General features: G+C 35.8%; 1 protein-coding gene across 1 annotated transcript; it reads left to right on the plus strand.

Moving 5' to 3' along the window:
- The first annotated feature begins 10,014 nt into the window (after nucleotides 1–10,014).
- Nucleotides 10,015–18,492, plus strand: LOC142530191 (adenylylsulfatase HINT1-like). Its single transcript, XM_075635992.1, has 5 exons — nucleotides 10,015–10,168; nucleotides 10,258–10,315; nucleotides 11,856–11,945; nucleotides 18,044–18,161; nucleotides 18,252–18,492. Exons 1-5 carry the CDS (start codon nucleotides 10,113–10,115, stop codon nucleotides 18,317–18,319), a joined length of 390 nt encoding a protein of 129 aa, XP_075492107.1. The 5' UTR covers nucleotides 10,015–10,112; the 3' UTR covers nucleotides 18,320–18,492.
- The last annotated feature ends 1,108 nt before the right edge of the window (nucleotides 18,493–19,600 follow it).

The raw sequence follows: 19,600 nt of genomic DNA on the forward strand, positions 1-19,600 counted from the left end.
AAACTTTAGAAGTCGAAATAAGGAAATAAATAGAAATTGAAGGGGTGGAGGAAATTGCATGGTTGGGAATATTGTAATTTAAAAATATATATAAACTGAAGGTTTTTTTTTTTTATTTAGCGCGAGGATTTTTTTTATTTTAAATTGAATAAATATATAAGATTGGGCTTAGGGATGTAAATGAACCAAACCGTTTGCGAGCTATTTAAAGCTCGGCTCGATAGAAAGCTCGTTTAAGTTCGTTTGTTAATCATATCAAGTCAAGCTCACGCTCGATTTCGAGCTCGAAAATGTAATCAAACCAAACTCAAGCCTAAGGATATTCGACTCGTAAACTCGCAAACATTTCGATAATAGGCTCACAAACATGTTTTATAATAGGCTCGCGAGCACGAGCTCGACTTGTTTAGGTGGCTCGTAAGCTCGAGCTCGAGTTCGACTCATTTAGATGGCTCGTAAACTCGAATTTTGGGATGTTCAATAATATACTGAGTTTAGGCTTTTTTTAGTTATTATTTTTTCCCTTTTGGTTATTTATAAATGAATTTACATTTTTATGTCTGATTTAAAATTAGTTCATAGATATATTTAATTTTTAACAAGTTCAAACTCGAACTCAATTTTGTGCTTTACGAGCTCGAAAACGAGCCGTGATAAACGAGCTATTGATGAATCAATCTTGAGCTCGACTTGATTAACATGATAAACGAGCTTTTAACGAGCTGAGCTCGAGCTTTTCCCGAGCTTAGTAATTTCAAGACAAACCGAGCTCGAGCCTGATAATAGAAGCTCAAATCGAGCTCGAGCTAACAATCTTAAACGAGCAAAGTTCAAGCCTGATATTGTTTGAATCATTTACATCCCTAATTAGACTATGCTATATCGGGAGTGTTTCTTCTTCTATTTCAATATCATCAGATCATGTAGTTCCCTATATTTTATAAGAACTGACATATATGTCAATGATCAACGTGCTAACATTTGACCATACCATTGAAAGAGAAATATTTCAGGTGTAACATAGAATAATCCAATTAGGTGGAGAAATATTTAGGTATAACATAGAATAATTAATTAACACCTAATAATTAATAATTATTTATGGATAAATAAAGGCTTATAAATTGGTTTAATTAGCTGACGTTACTAAGTTTTAAATATGAGCACACATATCCTTTGTACATGATTTATGTGTTTTTGTATTTCAAAAATTAAAATTTAATGTATTGTACCCGAAATGAAGAATAATAAATATGTGTAATAACTAATAAATAAGTGATTTAATTCTTCGAATTCTATATATAGTTTAAAAAGATTAAGGAAATTACCCCCAAAATAAAAATCACTAGACCTCATAGTAATTTTATACTCCTCTAACTCAACAAGATAATAATAATATAACTAATATTTTACCTACACCAGCTCCCAATAATAGAAGTAAAGGTTTGGGTTCGGTACCCAAACAAACCTGATTGGGTCGGATAGTTGTAGAAAATTGTTGTGTTCAGGTTGATACCCCAACCCGATAATTTTTTTCAGGTTACCTGATCTGGTTCGAGTATCCAACATTTATAGGACAATGTGTTTTTTTTAGGTTTCATTGAAAGTTTTGATTGAATGTTCTGAGTTCTGGAATGGTTTTTTTCATAATTAAATTAAGAAATTCAAAAATATAATAAAATAAGAAATATTGCAAAAATACCGTAAAACACCAATGCTATGTGTGGAGGCTGCCATTTTTGCAGTGTCCATTATCATTGGCCCCGGACGCTGCAAACGGGCCCAGCAGCGGACGCAACTACATGTCCTAATCTCTGTACATGTCTTCACCGATTTGCTAATATTGGTGGAATGTCATCATGTGAACCACCTCGTGTCACTTTACAGAGATTAAGACATGTAGTAGAAAACATGCACCATTTATGCAAGTCACGTTTGAGATGTCATCATTTTTTGATAAAATATTTGGGGAAGAGATTCCTGATTCTATTGGTGTATCTGCTGACTTGCGATCCCATTTTTATAATCTAGAACAAAGAGAGTTATATGTAAACATGATTTTTAAGGATCAAAATCATTTGATAGCACGTGTGAAAGATTACTTGGTTAGAGTTTCTAGACGTGAGTATGGTATTGTTGAGAGCACAAGTACTTTGTGGAAACTACGGTGCAAAAACAAATCATCTACTATCAGGTGTCTATGAGGTCTTTGAGCTTCTTGGCAGTCGAGGATAGATTATTGGAAAATAACAAAATATGGTGGACCACACACATATATCTCTATCGATTTCGGTATATATCATCACAACTTGAGTTGTGGGATGGTGGCAAATACACTATTGGTCATTGTAAGATGTGACATGTGTTCGAGATTAAGTATATAATCGAGCAAGTGAAAGATAAATTTGAGTACTCAATCTCGTATACGAAGGCATGGCGAAGTTTACGACGTGTTTTACAATAAAATATATGGGTGATGTCACGCCCCAAGATCGAGATTAGTCGACACCGACGTTGTTTTATAATCACATAATTGAAAACAGCAAGCCTCGTAGTATAATATAAATAAAAAACTAGTTTATTAGTCATAATCAATCATAAAATTGTCTTTACAACGTAGAGTCTTAAAATGATAAAAATATACGGAAGCGTTTACAACGGGAAACAAAACACTCAGATAAGAGAAAAATAATTATTCTTATTACCAGCCCCAAAACTGGTATTGCTCTTCTTCCTCAATTTCCTATTCTGAGTTATCTGGGAGGGTAGACTAAGTTGTGAGTAATATGGTCGTCACTCAGTAAGTGATGGTCGTTCAAGCACATACATAACAAATACACACAATCTTTGAAAAAGTATAATATCATGCATAACATATTTCGTATCATATATCATAAGTGTAAACATAAGCATAACTTGGCCTGGGCACTAAGATTCTTCTACTTTCAAGGGTTTACTGATATCAGTCCTTAATTTTTATTCTTTTAAGGGGATGAGGCCGTATTACTATTATAATCTCACCGTGTAAGGGCCATACTTATCATGTTTTGGGAGTCCCACGCATATCCAATTTAATCCTTACAGTGGCAAAACATAGAATGTACGATAATAGTATCAAGAAGGGGTAGAAACATAAAAATAGTGCTTGACCAAAACTTTCAAAAACAAAATAATTCATACACAACATATTTTAAAACAAGCCCACTTACCTCAGATCTGGATTAAAAACGTGGAGGGGTTCCATGACTGGGATTTTCGAACCTTTTTTTGGATCTGGACTGCAGCAGCGCTTTTGACATCGGCAGAACTTGGAGTGCAAAATTTCAAAAATTCATGCAGCACTTAGAGAGCACTTTTTCAAAAATATGGAGTGATTGAATGGTGTGAAATTTCGAATGGTATGTGGTGGTATTTATAGGGTGAGATGAAAATCTTACCATAATTGGGTTGATATTCCTTCCAAAATTTCGATATGCTTCATCCATAAATTTCGAGATATTCATTCCATAAATATTGAGATGTTTCTTCCATAATTTTGAGATGCTTCCTTGTCGAGACAAAATGCCTTGTACGTAATATTTTCTTCTAAATTTTATGGATATGTCAGCCTTAATTTCAAAATAAATATATTTCATGTACTGGATTTCGAATTCCACATAATTATTGGATTGAATTTCAAATACCATGTATTATTTAATATTTCGAATTTATTATTTTTACGATAATATCATAACTCGAAAATAAATTCTTATACATGTCTATATTAAAAATATTACACTCCCAAATTTTGGGTTCTCACAACTCTTCCTTCTTATTGGAGGTTTCGTCCTCGAAACTTGAGTTGACTGGTTCTTCAAATAGGCAGGGATATTGTATGCGCATTTTCTCCTCAAAATCCCAAATAGCTTCACGTTCTGTGTGGTTGGACCATTGCACCTTGACGTAAGAATGATTCATCGTCTCTGTACTTGGTCCTTGGTGTCCACAATCTTACCCAGGTTACCTTTGATCATGACCGGTTCAATTTCTACAACATGATTTAGGTTCTGGATGTATTTCCTTAGCTGGACACGTGGAAGACATTATGAATCCTTGACATATCTAGTGACAATGTTATTCTATAAGCCAATGTATCAACCTCTCCAGAATTTTGAATGGTCCTACATATCAAGGATTCATTTTCCGGCTTTACTGAATCTAAAGATTCCTTTCGTTGGTGAGACCTTTGTATAATTTTTTTCACCCGCTATGAATTCTACTGGTCTCTTTTTAAGATCAGACTAACTTTTTTCGGTCTTGTGCAGCCTTGAGTCTGTATTTGATAATGACTACCTTTTCCATTGCCGCTTGGAAGAGTTCTGGCCGATTTATGGTTGTCTCCTCTATTTCATCCCAGTACAATGGTGATCGACACTTCCATCCATAAAGGTCTTCATGTAGAGTCATTTGAATAATGTTGTGATAACAATTATTGTAAGCGAACTCTGTCAGGGGTAGATGTTCACTTTAATTACTACTGAAGTCTATGACACAGACCCTTATCGTATCCTTTAAGGTTTGAATCTTTCTCTATGTTTAGCCATCAATTTGAGGTTTAATAAGTTTTATTAAGAGTAGTTTTCATTCTCATGGCTTCTTGAAAGATCTACCCTAAACGTAACACGAATCTTGTATCTCTATCCGACACCAGAATGTTGGCACTACAATTAGAAGAATCTACGTTGTAAAGACAATTTTATGATTGATTGAGTAATAAACTTGTTTTTGGTTTATATTTTACTATAAGGCTTGTTGTTTTCAATTGTGTGATTGTAAAACAACGTTGGTGTCAACTAACCCCTCTCGAGGCGTGAAACATCCATATAGATTAGTAACAACTAACATTACAATAAAATATAATAAAATAATTACAAATTTCACCAAAAAAATATACGTTACAATGAAAGATTAAATATTTTACAAAAAATACATAACAAAAATAGTTACAAATCAATTGTGGTATCCGATTCCAAAAATAGGTGGCTGACATTGTCGATCACCTCTACGCAAGTCAATATTATAATGATCATTTGCTCGACTTATGGAAACATGATCATCACCATCACCATCATCTTCATTGTTTATATCTGAATATTCTAGAATGGGAACATGTGATACGACATTTCTCATGGAGATCATTTCATGCACCGGTTGTTGGCGGTCAAAATTTAGAAGCTTCATTAAACTTGGGAAATTTGAGTAAAATAGAGTGTGTTAACCCTGGTCAACGAACGAATCGTGGATCACATGTGTCAATGCAGATGGCATTCCAATATGAACCCAACAGGTACACCATATGTCACTGCATTACCAAATCCACCAGATGTCCCTGCAAATCCGCCACATATCAACTAGTATAGAAACTACAAGATTGACCAATATCATCGAACCGACTAGATGCCCCAACAATATCAAATCCATCAGATGAATGATACGAATCAAGAGGTGTTCTAACATTTTGTTGAGGATGAGGTTGTTTGGCAACAAACATATCGTGTGGATATAGACGAAAACCAAGTCCATGCATTATAGGTGATATAATGTGTACAATAATTTGTTCATACAACTACATATAATAATCATTGTTTTGTCTTGATCTTCCATGTCATTCACCTTGCACAACATACCTTGACTTTCTATCCACATAAGAATTGTATTCTTATGATTTCATTCTAATCTGTATTGTGATGATTTATCCTTGTTATATTGTGTAAGTCGTCATTGTCAAGCAAAGGCATTGGAATAGATTGTCTCATTCTGAATTGTCGCATCAGACGATTAAGACTATGCATCTCTAAAATCTCGAAGCGGATCAAGAGATAAACACTCGTCGTATATTATTATCCATTGAATCAATAATAGTCAATGGATAATAATTCTTAGAACACGAGCTATTGCATCTCGTTGGAGAATATTTTTTTAAAGCACCTCACGGTGCTCAGCAAGTGATCCTTCAATTGGTATCAGAGCTAGCTGTTCTAAGAAGAACATTTGAAGAAAACTGTATTTTATAAAATAGTGTTAAAAGCTATGTAAAAGTATTTCATACAATTTTCAAAAATATTTGAAAATGTTTATCTATCACTCATTGCGAATGGTTGAGAGGATTGGCTATGCGACTAATATTGTCGCCACTTCTCTTGACTCCTAGCTTTGGGGCTTTAATCAGCCTGCAGGGTCCTGAGCTTCATCTGTCAAGATGCATGGCTAAATTGTTCGATGAACAAGATTTCAGTTGAAAGCCTTCCAGGTCAGCTGTTCTTCAGACGAAACTCATCCATAATTAAATCACCAGTTGTATTCCGCTTGAGCCTAGTTTGAGTTTACTCCACCAGTTAGCTAGCAAAGAGATTAAGTTCAAGGCAAATTAGCTCGTTTCTCTAGCAAATTAAACTCACGATCGGTGCAGCATTTCAAGCAGTCAAGGCAACCAGTTGTTGGTATATCTAGTTGTGTCACACATAGACTAACTGATATATGATGTTATTTAAAATATGCTATTGTAGTAGCAATTTTCCTTTCAACTGTTGTATGTACTCAAAAGTAAAAATACAAGGAAATTTATTTGATTAAATAAACATCATGTTTATCCACCTGTGTTTCGTTGTGACTAAATGAATATTTCCAGATTTTTTGTCTACTTTGCTTGAATGATTATAACCTCTGAATGAATGCTTAGATAATTACTTGTCAAATACGAGCTTTTATTCAAATTTTGAGGGGGAATTTTTCTTGTACTCTAAAACTGAAAAATTCAATCAATTTTTAAAATTCAGTTTTTAAGGAGGAGCTTTCTTTTCTTCAACTGAAGGTGTTCTCTTAACTCTGTTTTTCAAAGAGGTTTTCCATTCAATTTTTGAGGGGGAGTTTTTCTTTTACCCTCAATCCTTGAATTGTTTTTCAAAACCGTCTTTAATTCAGTTCTTGAGGGAGAGCTTTTAACGATGTTTAAATGGACTAACCCTTGAATTGAATATATTGTTCTTAACTGCTTAAATTTTGTTATCATCAAAAAGAGGGAGATTGTTGGAACTTTTCAAGTTCGCAATCTTAATTTTGATGTAAACAAAACTTGTTATTTTGTGTTACTAATGTTTTACCTTAGTATGCAGAAGCTAGGATCAGTTACGAGCTGTATACATCGCAAACTGAAGACCCAACTGATCACATAAACTGAATCAGGCGAACTGATAAGTCAAATGAGTAGTTCAGCTGATTGTGCAGTTGATAGGTGCTTCAACAGGAGAACCTCAGAAACCCGATCAGCCGAAGGAGTGTTCAACTGATGAAGAAACCCATCTGATCAGTTCAATTGAACGAGAGTGAAATCAGTTTAACTGACAAGTCAACTGATTTCACCAGCCCAACTGAAGATCAGTTCCACTAACTAGTTCGGAGCGTCAGTTAAGAATCTTTCAATTGTAGATGAAGACAAACTCATTCAGTGGCTTCCAGCAATACACAAAGGTACAAAGCAATTGTCCAGTCAAAGGACAATAATGAACGTTGCATCAGAGCATTAAATACAAAAGTTTCTGAAGGACAGTCGAAAGGTCGAGACATAGAGTCCAAGGAACGAATTCAAGATGCAACAAATACAATAATTGAGTCTCACTGTACGATTAGTTTCCCGCCTATATATGAAGAAGATCAGTGGAGACGAAAAGAAATGAGAACAAAATAGAACCAGAGAGAGAGTGTGGAAAAAAAAGGCACACTTATTTGCCTATCAGCTTTCAAGAAGCATTCAGCCCAGAGGGAACTATTCTCAGTCATATCAGCTTAGTTTAGAAGCTCACTTCCCTCAGTGTGTGAGAACACCTTTCTGGTGTATTCATTGTTCAGTTCTCACACACAAACACTCGCCATCACCCAAATACATTCTTGCACAAAGACGTTAAACTTGTGTATGTAGTCTTTCTCACATAGATGTTAAAGAAGTGTTGGTTAGAAGGTGCTGCCTTCAGTCTAGACTAGGAGTTCAGTTAAGCAGTGGGTAAGTCCTAAGCTGGGTGGGTTTCTACAAGTAGTTGTATAAATCAAAGTATTCAAGTGAATCCTACCCGAGGTAGTTGAAGGGGTGACGTAAGAGCAGTTGAAGTCTCCGAACATCCATAAACATATATTATGTATTTAACTGATTAACTGCTATTTTCAAACTGACTTGATTAGTTAGAGCACCCGTTAGTTCAGTTCTTGCCATAACTGAACTGATACATGCAACAACTGATCCCCTGCTTTTCAGTTATTCAGTTTACATAAGTTAAAATATTTTCTAATTTAACAGTCTTCTTCACGAAGGATTATTTCGAGTTTCTTTAGCTTGATTTTTAACCAAACTCGATTTAATTCATCGGTGTCAACATTCTTAGAACACGAGCTATTGCAGCTCATTGGAGAATATTTTGTTTAAAGCACCTCACGGTGCCTAGCAAGCGATCCTTCATTTTTTATATTAATATCATTTTTTTACTTGATCAAGTTAAATTGCAAAAAAATAAAAAAAAATTAATGTTACAAAATATTAAAAATAACACAAATTAAATAAATGTTAATTAATAAGTTTAGAAATACTTCTTCTTATTCATACGATCAAAACAATTCCTTATAATTATTAGCACATGCGTCGGTGTATGAGTATAACTAAATACAGATTTTCACCTAATACATGAAAAAATATGATTATATATCCAAATATTTTACAAAATTTATATTGTGACATTAATTTTCAAATATTACCGTGCACTATAAAGAGTAACTAGAAATATTTTGGGGTTACCAACAGCCGCAACAAGAGATATACACTGCCCGTCTAACAAATTTAATCCCGCTTTAGATCCATATCTGCGAATAATAATAAATAAAGTAAAAAAATAACGTTATATTCACAGTGAGCATGTAAAAATATAATAGACAAGTGACCGCCTCTAAAATGTGATGGTAGAGGTTCGTATCCCAACAACTCGAGGCATATATGTTGTTATTCAGTGACTTTATGTGAATGATCTACTCCAGTCACTGACTCCCTATCAATTTTCAGACTCCAAATAACATAAATATCTTGTAAAGTGATTGTAACATCACCACATCTAAAGTGAAATGTATGTGTCTCACATCATCACCGTTGAAAAAGAACAGTAATTAGATTATTATCATATACACGAAAGCCACATTGTAGAACAAAATATAAACTAATATGATTTAAATATGTCAACACACTATTGCGTATATTATTTCTGAGAAATAACACATAAATAAGATCATCTGAACGCTTAACATGTACAATATCGTCAACATAATCAACAGAAACTACAAATTAAATATACATCGATTGCAAATATAGAATAATAGAATCTTCTGGACTTTGATTAGCAGTTATCGTGTAAAAAATAATAAAAAATCATAAATTAATACTAAAAATATATTACTATATAATACATATAATAATTACTAAAATATATTATGATACTAAACACATTATATATATATATATAAAGAACTCTTTACCTTCTTCAAATGTGATAAATATTTACGCAGAGTATGTTGAACTTGAATTTGTAATATATCGGTGAGTATGAATGAAATGAGTACGAATTAAACACAACATATAAAGAAACAATTCATGTGTATACAACAATCAAATAATTGACGTTGAAATAAAGTCTACAAAAAATGACAGGTTCGTGCACCTGAAACCACACACACCACATATAGAGGTGGTCTAAGACTGCAGAATTCACACATACCAGATGTAGATTATAATTTTTTTCAAAAATGCAATATTTTAAAATTTTAAAATAAATTGTTAAAGAATTTTTATATTGTCAATAATGAATCTAGTTTTCAAAGTAAATTCACATAATCTCATAATCCCCTAGAGTTGCTAATTTTTTTTCGAAAATTTTGAATACTAGGTGACTGACAAAATGAATCGGGGGCCAAAAGGTATAGTAAGAAATATTGAAGGATGAATCTGTAAAAGAAAGGGTTAGCTGGAGACTACTTGTATTTTATGGGGGCAAAAGCGAATTACCTCAAAATATAAACCCCACCAAGCAGCGCGGCTGACGAAAATGGCTTCCGAGAAAGAGGCTGCTCTTGCTGCTGTTCCCTCTGATTCTCCCACCATGTAAAGCAACTCGCATATATATACATATACATGTATTTACTTGTATATGAATTTGAATATTTGATTTTATTGAATGTTGGAAACTGCAGATTTGACAAGATTATCAACAAGGAGATACCTGCCAATATCGTGTTCGAGGATGAAAAGGTTGTCTTTTATGATCATTTTGCTCTCATTTTATGAAGATGCGCCCTTGAGATAATTTAGATTATGCTATTTTCAAAAAATTGTGGAGTATAATTTGTTAATTCTTAGGTACAAAGGCTCCAAATGGGGATCGCGTTGAACATGGTTGTTAACAGCATTGAATGTTGCCCTGTTCTCAGAATACTTTAATTTGCATTTCGAACTTCATCCTCAATTCTTCAAGAATTATCAATAGGTTGTGCTTGAATACATAGATTTGACACGATGAACAATTATTTCAAATTCTTTTGACTAGTTTGGATGGATAAAATTTCAAATCCACTCTTTATCAAATTAAGCAATTTTGGTGGATTTCAAATACACTGAAAACTGGTGGCATTTGAAATTCATTAATCAAATCCTTAATCAAATCAAATCATGAATTCAAACACAACCTCAATCCATAAAATTTCATGCACACGATTAGCCATGGCTCTAAAACTCTGCCTTACTTCTCCAAGTAACAAGATTTCTCCACAAAAAAGTAGTACCCCAATGTAGATCTTTGATCTGTAGCTGAACCAACCAATCAACGTCTGTAAATACCTCGATGTTTCTCTGATTGCTCTTCTTAAAGAGGGGCCCTTTTCTACGTGTCACTTCAAGATATATTGAGATTTTATACCCAACTTCAAGATGTTCTTTACATGGAAAGTGCATAAACTGGCAAGCAACACTGACTGCATAGTGCATACCCAATGTCAGATCTCGTCTATCAATCTAGCTTTATTACGCTCAGGAAATCCAATGGAATTGAAGTTTATTGTGAAACCCTATTGCATCCAACTAGAACTTTTCTTTTATGTTGATCAACATGCTCTCATGTACCAGTTTTTTATGAGCTCGTATCTACTCATGAACTGCTGCCTTTCATTTGGGTAGAACTTCTTATTTATTCTTAGGTATATACACACCAGACAAACAGTTGCAAGGTGAAGGATGAAAATCAGTGTGCTAGGTTTTCGCTGGACACATATATTTAGATATGTGGTGTTTTGTTAATTTTCTACTAGATTTCCTAGAAGCAATAGGAAGATCATCAAAACAATCAGGATTTGAATTTTTTGAAACCCGACTTAGGTCAAAATGCACATGAACTGGATTTGAATCCGAAGAAGCTTAACTAGATAGGAGAATTACCTGGGTTTGAGGGTTGATCTTGTTCCACTTCTGATACTCAAAATATCTTCATTTTATTGGTTCATGCATCCTCCCTCATTGTAATCAACAAAATATGCCACTTAATTTATTGTATGATTGAAATGATTTTAATTGAATCGGAAAACTATAGAATTTGGTAAAAAAAGCTGGCACTTGGTCCTCTACATACAGTTTATGAATGGTTTATTTGTTATTTACTTGTCACGATTTCAATCGTACATGATTTTCTGATTTTTTAGGCAGTGGATGTTGTATTAAGAGGCTGTGTATGCAAGTCTCAACTCTCGAAGCATTTTGTTTATTTCTTAAATTCTCAGAGCTGTTCATTCTTCTTTGGCAGGTTTTAGCTTTCAGGGACATAGCTCCGCAGGCGCCTATACACATCGTGATTGTTCCTAAAGTAATAGATGGCTTAACTGGAATTTCAAAGGTTTTTGTTCTACTTATTTACATATCGTGATTGTTCCTAAATTGAAAAATGGCTTAACTGGAGTTTCAAAGGTATTATTTTCCTACTTATTTAGTGTCTTTGACACGAACTTCATGTATCTTGTGATTTCATCGCTTTATTGATATGATTTCTAATCCATTTAAAACCTGAAACATGTCTAGTAGTATAAAGCTGTTTCACTTCTACCCAACTGTGTGGTGAATGAACAGATTCCGTTTGCGCCTTAGATGGGTTGGAAACTTGTGTGCTGTAGAGAGAACATTATTCAGACAATTTTTAAAGAACTTCGCGAGAATTTTAATCTCAAGATTATCGGTTGAAGTGATGGGTTGGAAACTTGTGTGCTGTAGAGAGAACATTATTCTGACAATTTTTAAAGAACTTTGCTAGAATTTTAATCTCAAGATTATCGGTAGAAGTTACTTACTTGAAAGAGACAATTTGAGGGAATAATATTTTTCTCCTATTGAGATTGCCTTTATAGTAATTTACAGCATAATTACAGCCCAATATCAGTGATAGAATAACTAATTTAGAGGGAAAGAATATTAGCCTAAAATAAAACTACCTAAAATATCCTATTTACCATATTTACTTGATTTACAGCTCAAAACTCCCCTAAATTATCTCTATTCTCGACACTCCCCCTCAAGCTGGTTTAAAGATGTCTTCCATACCCAGCTTGCTCACTAACCATTCGAACTGTCTCTTGTATAGTCCATTTGTAAGTAGATCAGCTACTTGTTCCTTAGTATGGACATAGTCCACACAAATCACACTATTATCTATTTTTTCTTTGATGAAGTGCTTGTCGACTTCTACATGCTTTGTGCGATCATGAAGTACTGGATTATGTGCAATTGAAATTGCTGCTCTGTTGTAGCAGTGCATCTTCATTGGCACTGACTCTGACATCTTCAACTCTAATAATAATTTCTTAATCCACAAAACCTCACAGATTCCCTGTGCTAAGGCTCTGAACTTAGCCTCTGCGCTGCTTCGAGCTACCACGTTCTGTTTCTTGCTACGCCAGGTGACTAAATTGCCGCCCACAAATGAGCAATATCCTGAAGTAGACCTCCTATCGGTTAGACTTCCTGCCCAGTCTGCATCAGTATAGGCTTCAACTTGCAGATGTCCCCGACGTTTAAACCGGAGACCTTTACCCGGTGTTCCCTTCAGGTACCTTAGGATCCTATACACTGCTTCGAAATGTTCTGTCCCAGGCGAGTGCATGAATTGGCTGACTACACTCACCGGAAAGGCTATATCAGGTCGAGTGTGTGATAAATAAATGAGCCTCCCGAGTCCCGACAAGTCTCTGATAGCGCTCCCTCTCCTTTACATATTCTGTCCCTGCTGGTTGCAGTTTGACGTTGGGCTCCATAGGCATCTCAGCAGGCTTACATCCTAGCATACCTATTTCAAGTCAACAAATCAAGGACGTATTTGCGTTGATTGACAAATATACCTTCCTTGGATCTTGCAAACTCCATTTCAAGAAAGTATTTCAACACTCCCAAGTCCTTGATTTCGAATTCTTTTGCGAGCCTCCCTTTAAGCTCTCCAAGTTCCTCGTAGTCACTCCTTGTTAAGATGATATTATCAATGTATACAATTAACACAACAGTTTTACCTTCCTTTGAGTGTTTGTAAAACATGGTGTGATCAGCTTGACTTTGAACATAACCAAGTCGCTTCACAGCCTTGCCAAAACGTTCAAACCATGCCCTCGGAGACTGCTTAAGACTATACAGGGATTTCTTCAGTCTACACACCTTGCCAAGTCCAAACTTTGGTTCAAAACCCGGTGGGAGTCTCATAAACACCTCTTCATCTAGATCTCCATTTAGGAAGGCATTTTTAACATCCAACTGATACAAGGGCCAATTGAGATTAACCGCAAGTGACAGTAGTACTCGAATTGATTTAATTTTTGCAACAGGAGCAAATGTTTCCTGGTAATCTATTCCGTATTTCTGCGTAAAGCCTTTTGCTACAAGCCTCGCCTTATATCTCTCTACACTACCATCCGCCTTGCTCTTTATTGTGAAAACCCATTTGCATCATACTATCTTCTGATCTTTAGGTGCTTCAACAATTTCCCAAGTACCATTCTTCTTTAAGGCCTTCATTTCTTCGAACACTGCTAATCTCCAATCCTGGTCCTCCAGTGCTTCCTGAATGTTTTTAGGCACAACATGTTTTGAGATATAAGTAGTAAATGCCTTGTGTGTTTCGGATAACTAATCATAGGTTATATATCTGGCAATGGGGTATTTGGTGCAGGTTTGAGTACCTTTTCGAAAGGCAATGGGAAGGTTCAGATCATTTTCTTGTGGGACAATTGGGGTCGGACTCTCGAGACTAACATTGGAAGGCTCAGGAATAACAGATAAAGGAATGTTTTTCTGTGAGTGAGGAAAAAAGAAGTGCTTGGAGTATCCATAGTTCCTTTGCCCGGGGCTTCCAATGAAGCTTGTGCTGGAATGATTAATCCATCTCCGTTTCTTTTGAGGACATTTCTCCTAGAATAAACCACAGGTTCAAGGATATTTCGGTTCTTCTCCATTCGTAGTATTTCCTTTTCCGACAGACCAATTTCACGGTCGACAATTGTGGATTCAGACTCCCCATTTTTTTCATTTTGAAAATCAAGAGGTTGGTCAATAGCCAAATTTGGAAGAGGTTCGGATATTTCCCAAAAATTTGTTCCCTTATATTATTCTCCCCCTGAATTAAATTTTTGGTAAAATATGGTTTTGTTTCCAGTGAAGGTGGCATCCATTGTTATAAGAAACCGTTTCGTGAGGGGATTAAAAAATTTGTAGCCTCTGCGATTTGTAGCATATCCAAAAAAAACACATTTTTCTGCCCTAGTATCCAATTTCGACCGAGATCTCTTAGGTATGTGTACATATGCGGTGTAGCCAAATATTTTCAGTGGTAAATCCGAATTGATTCGAGATTCCGGGAATTTTTTTTTCAAACAGTCCAGCGGAGTGATGTGTTTTAAAACTCGTGTAGGCATCCTATTAATTAAATATGCTGCGGTTAAAATTGCATCTCCCCACAGGTATTTTGGAACATTCATGTAAAACATTATGGCCCTAGCAACTTCAAGCAAGTGCTTATTTTTCCTTTCTGATACCCCATTTTGTTCTGGAGTGTCAGAACAGGTTGATTGATGTAATATGCCCTTTTCCTTCAAAAAAGTCTCTACATATTGATTGAAATACTCTGTTCCATTATCGGTTCTTAAAATGCTTATTTTTGTTTGAAACTGGTTTTCTATCAAATTGTAAAAATCTTTGAAAATTTTTCCAACTTCCGTTTTTTCGCTCATTAAATATAACCAACACAGTCTAGTATGGTCATCTGTAAAAGTTACAAACCATTTTTTTCCAGATGATGTAGTTACCTTTGAGGGTCCCCACACATCACTGTGAAATAAGTAAAAAGGTTTCGATTCAAGATAAGGTTTAGAAACATGTGTTCTACGTTGACTTTTTGCAAGAACACAACATTCACATTGAAAATCTAAGGGATTCATCTTTTTAAACAAATCAGGAAACAAATGTTTCATATATGAAAAACTGGGGTGGCCTAAACGGCAATGCCAGACCATTATTTGATCACGAACAGAAAGGGAACTAATTACTACTAAGCCCTTGAACAATTTTATTACCCGGTAAAATATCTTCAAAATAGTAAAGACCATTAACCATTCTAGCACTGCCAATCGTCTTCCCCGAGCTCCAGGCTCTGAAAAATACAATGAGAGTCACAAAAAACCACACGACAGTTAGAGTCTTTGGATAATTTGCTAACTGACAAAAGATTGCAAGTGAGTTTAGGTACATAGAGAACAGACTTAAGGTCTATTTTTTCAGAAATTTGCACCAAATCTTTTCCGGCAATAGGTGAAAAACTTCCATCTACAATCCTAACTTTCCTATTTTCAGAACACGGTGAGTATAGTCTTAACAAGTTCAAGGAGTTGGTCATATGATCAAATGCTCCAGAATCAATTATCCATGGAGTAGAAATTCCGAAACAACAAGAAAAGGCATTTATTTCGTTACTTGTATGTGCCACGGAGACACTAGGAGCACTGGACGATGGATTAGATTTTATCAGTGCTAGAAACTGCTCCAATTGCTCTTTGGTGATGGTTGCTGGCAGTAGTCTCGGCCTCATTTGCAGTGGCAAAGGCACGGCCAGTTTTCTCCCCTGTCCTGCCCTTGAAGTTGGTGGGTTTGCCATGAATCTTCCAGCAGGTTTCTCGGGTGTGACGCGGCCTGTTGCAATAGTCACACCATACACTTGGTTTCTCCTCTAGTTTACGTAGGTTGGTAGCACCTCTGCGCATGTTTAGGCTTATAGAAACAAGAGCAGAACCTTCAACGGTAGCAGCGGGTCCCTTCTTGCCGAGCATAACATTCCTCCGGCTCTCCTTCCTCCTAACTTCAGAGAAGACTTCGCCGAGGGATGGCAGGGGCCTCCTACCGATAATTCTCCCCCTCACCTCATCGAACTCAACATTGAGGCCAGCCAAGAACTTGAAGATACGATCATCTTCCACTGTTTTCTTGTGGTGCTGTCCATCTTCAGCATTCTTCCACTCATAGGGATCAAAGAGATCAAGGTACTGCCAGATTCTCTTCAAGAGGTTGAAGTACTTGGTGACTGTTTTTTCTCCTTGCCGTAATTCACCAAGTTTGAGAATCTACTCAAAAATTTGGGACTGATTCCCTGAATCAGAATACATCTGATTTATATTGTCCCATAACTCATATGCCGTAGGAAAACACATATAATTTGCGGCCAATCTCCTCTTCCATGGAGTTTACCAGCCACGTCATAACCATGGAATTTTCGGCATCCCATGTAGCATACATTGAGTCATCTTCTGGCAGAGCTTTCTTGTCGCCCGTTAAATACCCCATCTTTCCTCGGCCCCGGATATACATTCTCACCGACTGAGACCATCTCAAGAAGTTGTCGCCGTTCAGCTTGATGGTGGTTATTTGAACAGGGTGTGAATCAGAGGCTATCTTTGGCAGATCTCTAGTCACCGTGGGTTGTGAGGAAGACCGAGGAATGGTGGTGGATTCGCTAGAATGTTCTGACATGGTTCTGGCCTAGGGTAACGGCGCAAAGATTTTTGGGCAGAAAAGGGTAATGCTCTGATATCAACTTGAAAGAGACAATTTGAGGGAATAATATTTTTCTCCTATTGAGATTGCCTTTATAGTAATTTACAGCATAATTACAGCCCAATATCAGGGATAGAATAACTAATTTAGATGTAAAGAATATTAGCCTAAAATAAAACCACCTAAAATATCCTATTTACCATATTTACTTGATTTACTGCTCAAAACTCCCCTAAATTATCCCTATTCTCGACATACTTATATTGCTATCCCGATTCCAGAGTATCTGAATGTTTTATTCTAGCTTTACCAGCAAAGTTATTTAAGAATGTAATCTAACCAACACCTGTAAGAATAAGAAGCAATGAACAGGTTTGTACAACTATCAAATCAATAGCTACATTGGAAAAACTGAATATTTTTCATATCGGAAAACATTAATAGAGCACTTGTGAAGACCGGATTTTTGGTAAGTCACTTGAATTTAGAAGACTCTAAGAAAGCTTAGTCAATACAAATCTTCATGATGACTTCTTCATTGTTTAGAGCTTAGTCAATAAAAATCTGCAGGATGAGTTCATTGTTTAGTAGAAATATGATTGAGCTCACTCCATTGGAGTTCTTGAATTTCAATAACGTGTACACTTTTGACGTTCAAAATCTGGTTACAGTCCCACTTTTAGGGGCTGGGCTTGTGCAATCTATGTCACGTGACCCCTCGATTGATTTCAATAACTAGTGCACTTCATGGATCTGGATTTGACTGAAAATGTGCCAGAACCTTTTCCTTTGTCAACTTTCATATTCTCTTGCTTCCCTCCTTTATAAATGTAAAATCTATACAAATTTTCAAGAATAAGGCAGCTCTCCTTTATCAGTTGACCATCAATTTTTTTGAATTATGGTCATATCTTGCAGGCTGAGGAGAAACATTGCGAGATTCTTGGCTACCTTCTTTATGCTGCAAAGCTTGTTGCTAAACAAGAAGGCCTCAAGGATGGCTTCAGGCTCGTGATTAATGATGGTCCTAAAGGATGTAGGTGTCAGCTTTCTACCGGTTATCTTATGCGTTCAATGTGTTATTAATTTTCCTTTGGTTGATCTTGACTTAAGACTATTTTGGCAGGCCAATCTGTCTATCACCTTCATATTCATCTGCTTGGGGGACGACAGATGAACTGGCCTCCAGGTTAACATGGTGGAGTGACGATGCATTAGTTCTATACAAGTTTCTACCCCCTCTACTGTTCTGAAGTTTGTAATATCCAATAAATGTATTAATTGCAACGAGATTTGATCATGTTGCGGCTCGATTTTTTACCTCCATCAGTTTCTAGTTCCAAGTTACATCTGGGTTTTGCTGCGTCGTTCTTGAATCTACTCTTTTTAAAAGTTGAATATGGATGTTTGGAAGTAGAGTTAGTAGTGGTTGGGGGACCCGGCATTCCAACTTCCAATTTAGTGGGTGTCTAAAATATTATTGAACACGAAACTTATATTTTAAAAGAAATTATATATGAAGTTTTAAAGAGTTTTCATTTGATAAGATCACTTCATTTACTTGCCGTTTGAGCCACGGGTTAGTCGGGATTAGGTTGAAACAAAGTAATTATTTAACTTGGAAATTTACTTAAAGAGAAATTTGGTTCTAAAATAAAATGGAGGCGATTGAACTTATAGTGATTGTATTTTCTATAAATATTTTAGAGTTTTCTCATTCCGGCTATTTTGGTATCAAGGGGGATTGAGAGATGGTTGAGTATATCATAGACGATTTTTGTAAAATCACAGAGTGATTTTTTTTTTTTTAAATTTCATCTCATGTGTATTTCAACACATAGGGAATGAAATTTTTTAAAAACAAAACATAAACGAGTCCATTAATCATAATTTCAAATTGATAATTTATTAGATCTAAATGGATTTATTCAATAATATTTGTTTAGAGATGTTCTATTTAACATTGATACCTTCCATCAATATCAGACCCAAACAAGGCTTTGGACTCCGGGTCCATTCCTAACATAGGTAGGTGGCCCATGATGGATCTCATGTACGTTCCTGTAAATATCAGGTTTGAGAGTTTAATTATTCATTCACTATATTGATTCTTAGCAGCATCCCTATCTTCTCTCTCATTTTATTCTTAATATCTGACTTGAGTGTCAGAGAGGCTACGCCCGTGACACCCTCTCTGACCCTTCTAACGGTTTTCTTTGTGATTTCAAGCCTAGAGTGAATTTGAGGTATGCATACATGCTAGTATCACCTACTAGAACCGAACTCTATATTTCTAGTGAGTATCACTTGGCGCCGTCTGTGGGAAGCTTTGAGCTGAGACGTTGAGATGGTAAGCCGGAGAGGAAATAAAAGAAATAACTCAGCATCGTCACGTCCTCAGACGAGACCCGAACAATCTCGTCCTGAGACGAGACATGAACAACCTCGTCCTGAGACGAGAGCTTCCCAATGAGA

Source organism: Primulina tabacum, chromosome 2, assembly GCF_025594145.1.
Source record: "Primulina tabacum isolate GXHZ01 chromosome 2, ASM2559414v2, whole genome shotgun sequence".
Lineage (NCBI taxonomy): Eukaryota > Viridiplantae > Streptophyta > Magnoliopsida > Lamiales > Gesneriaceae > Primulina > Primulina tabacum.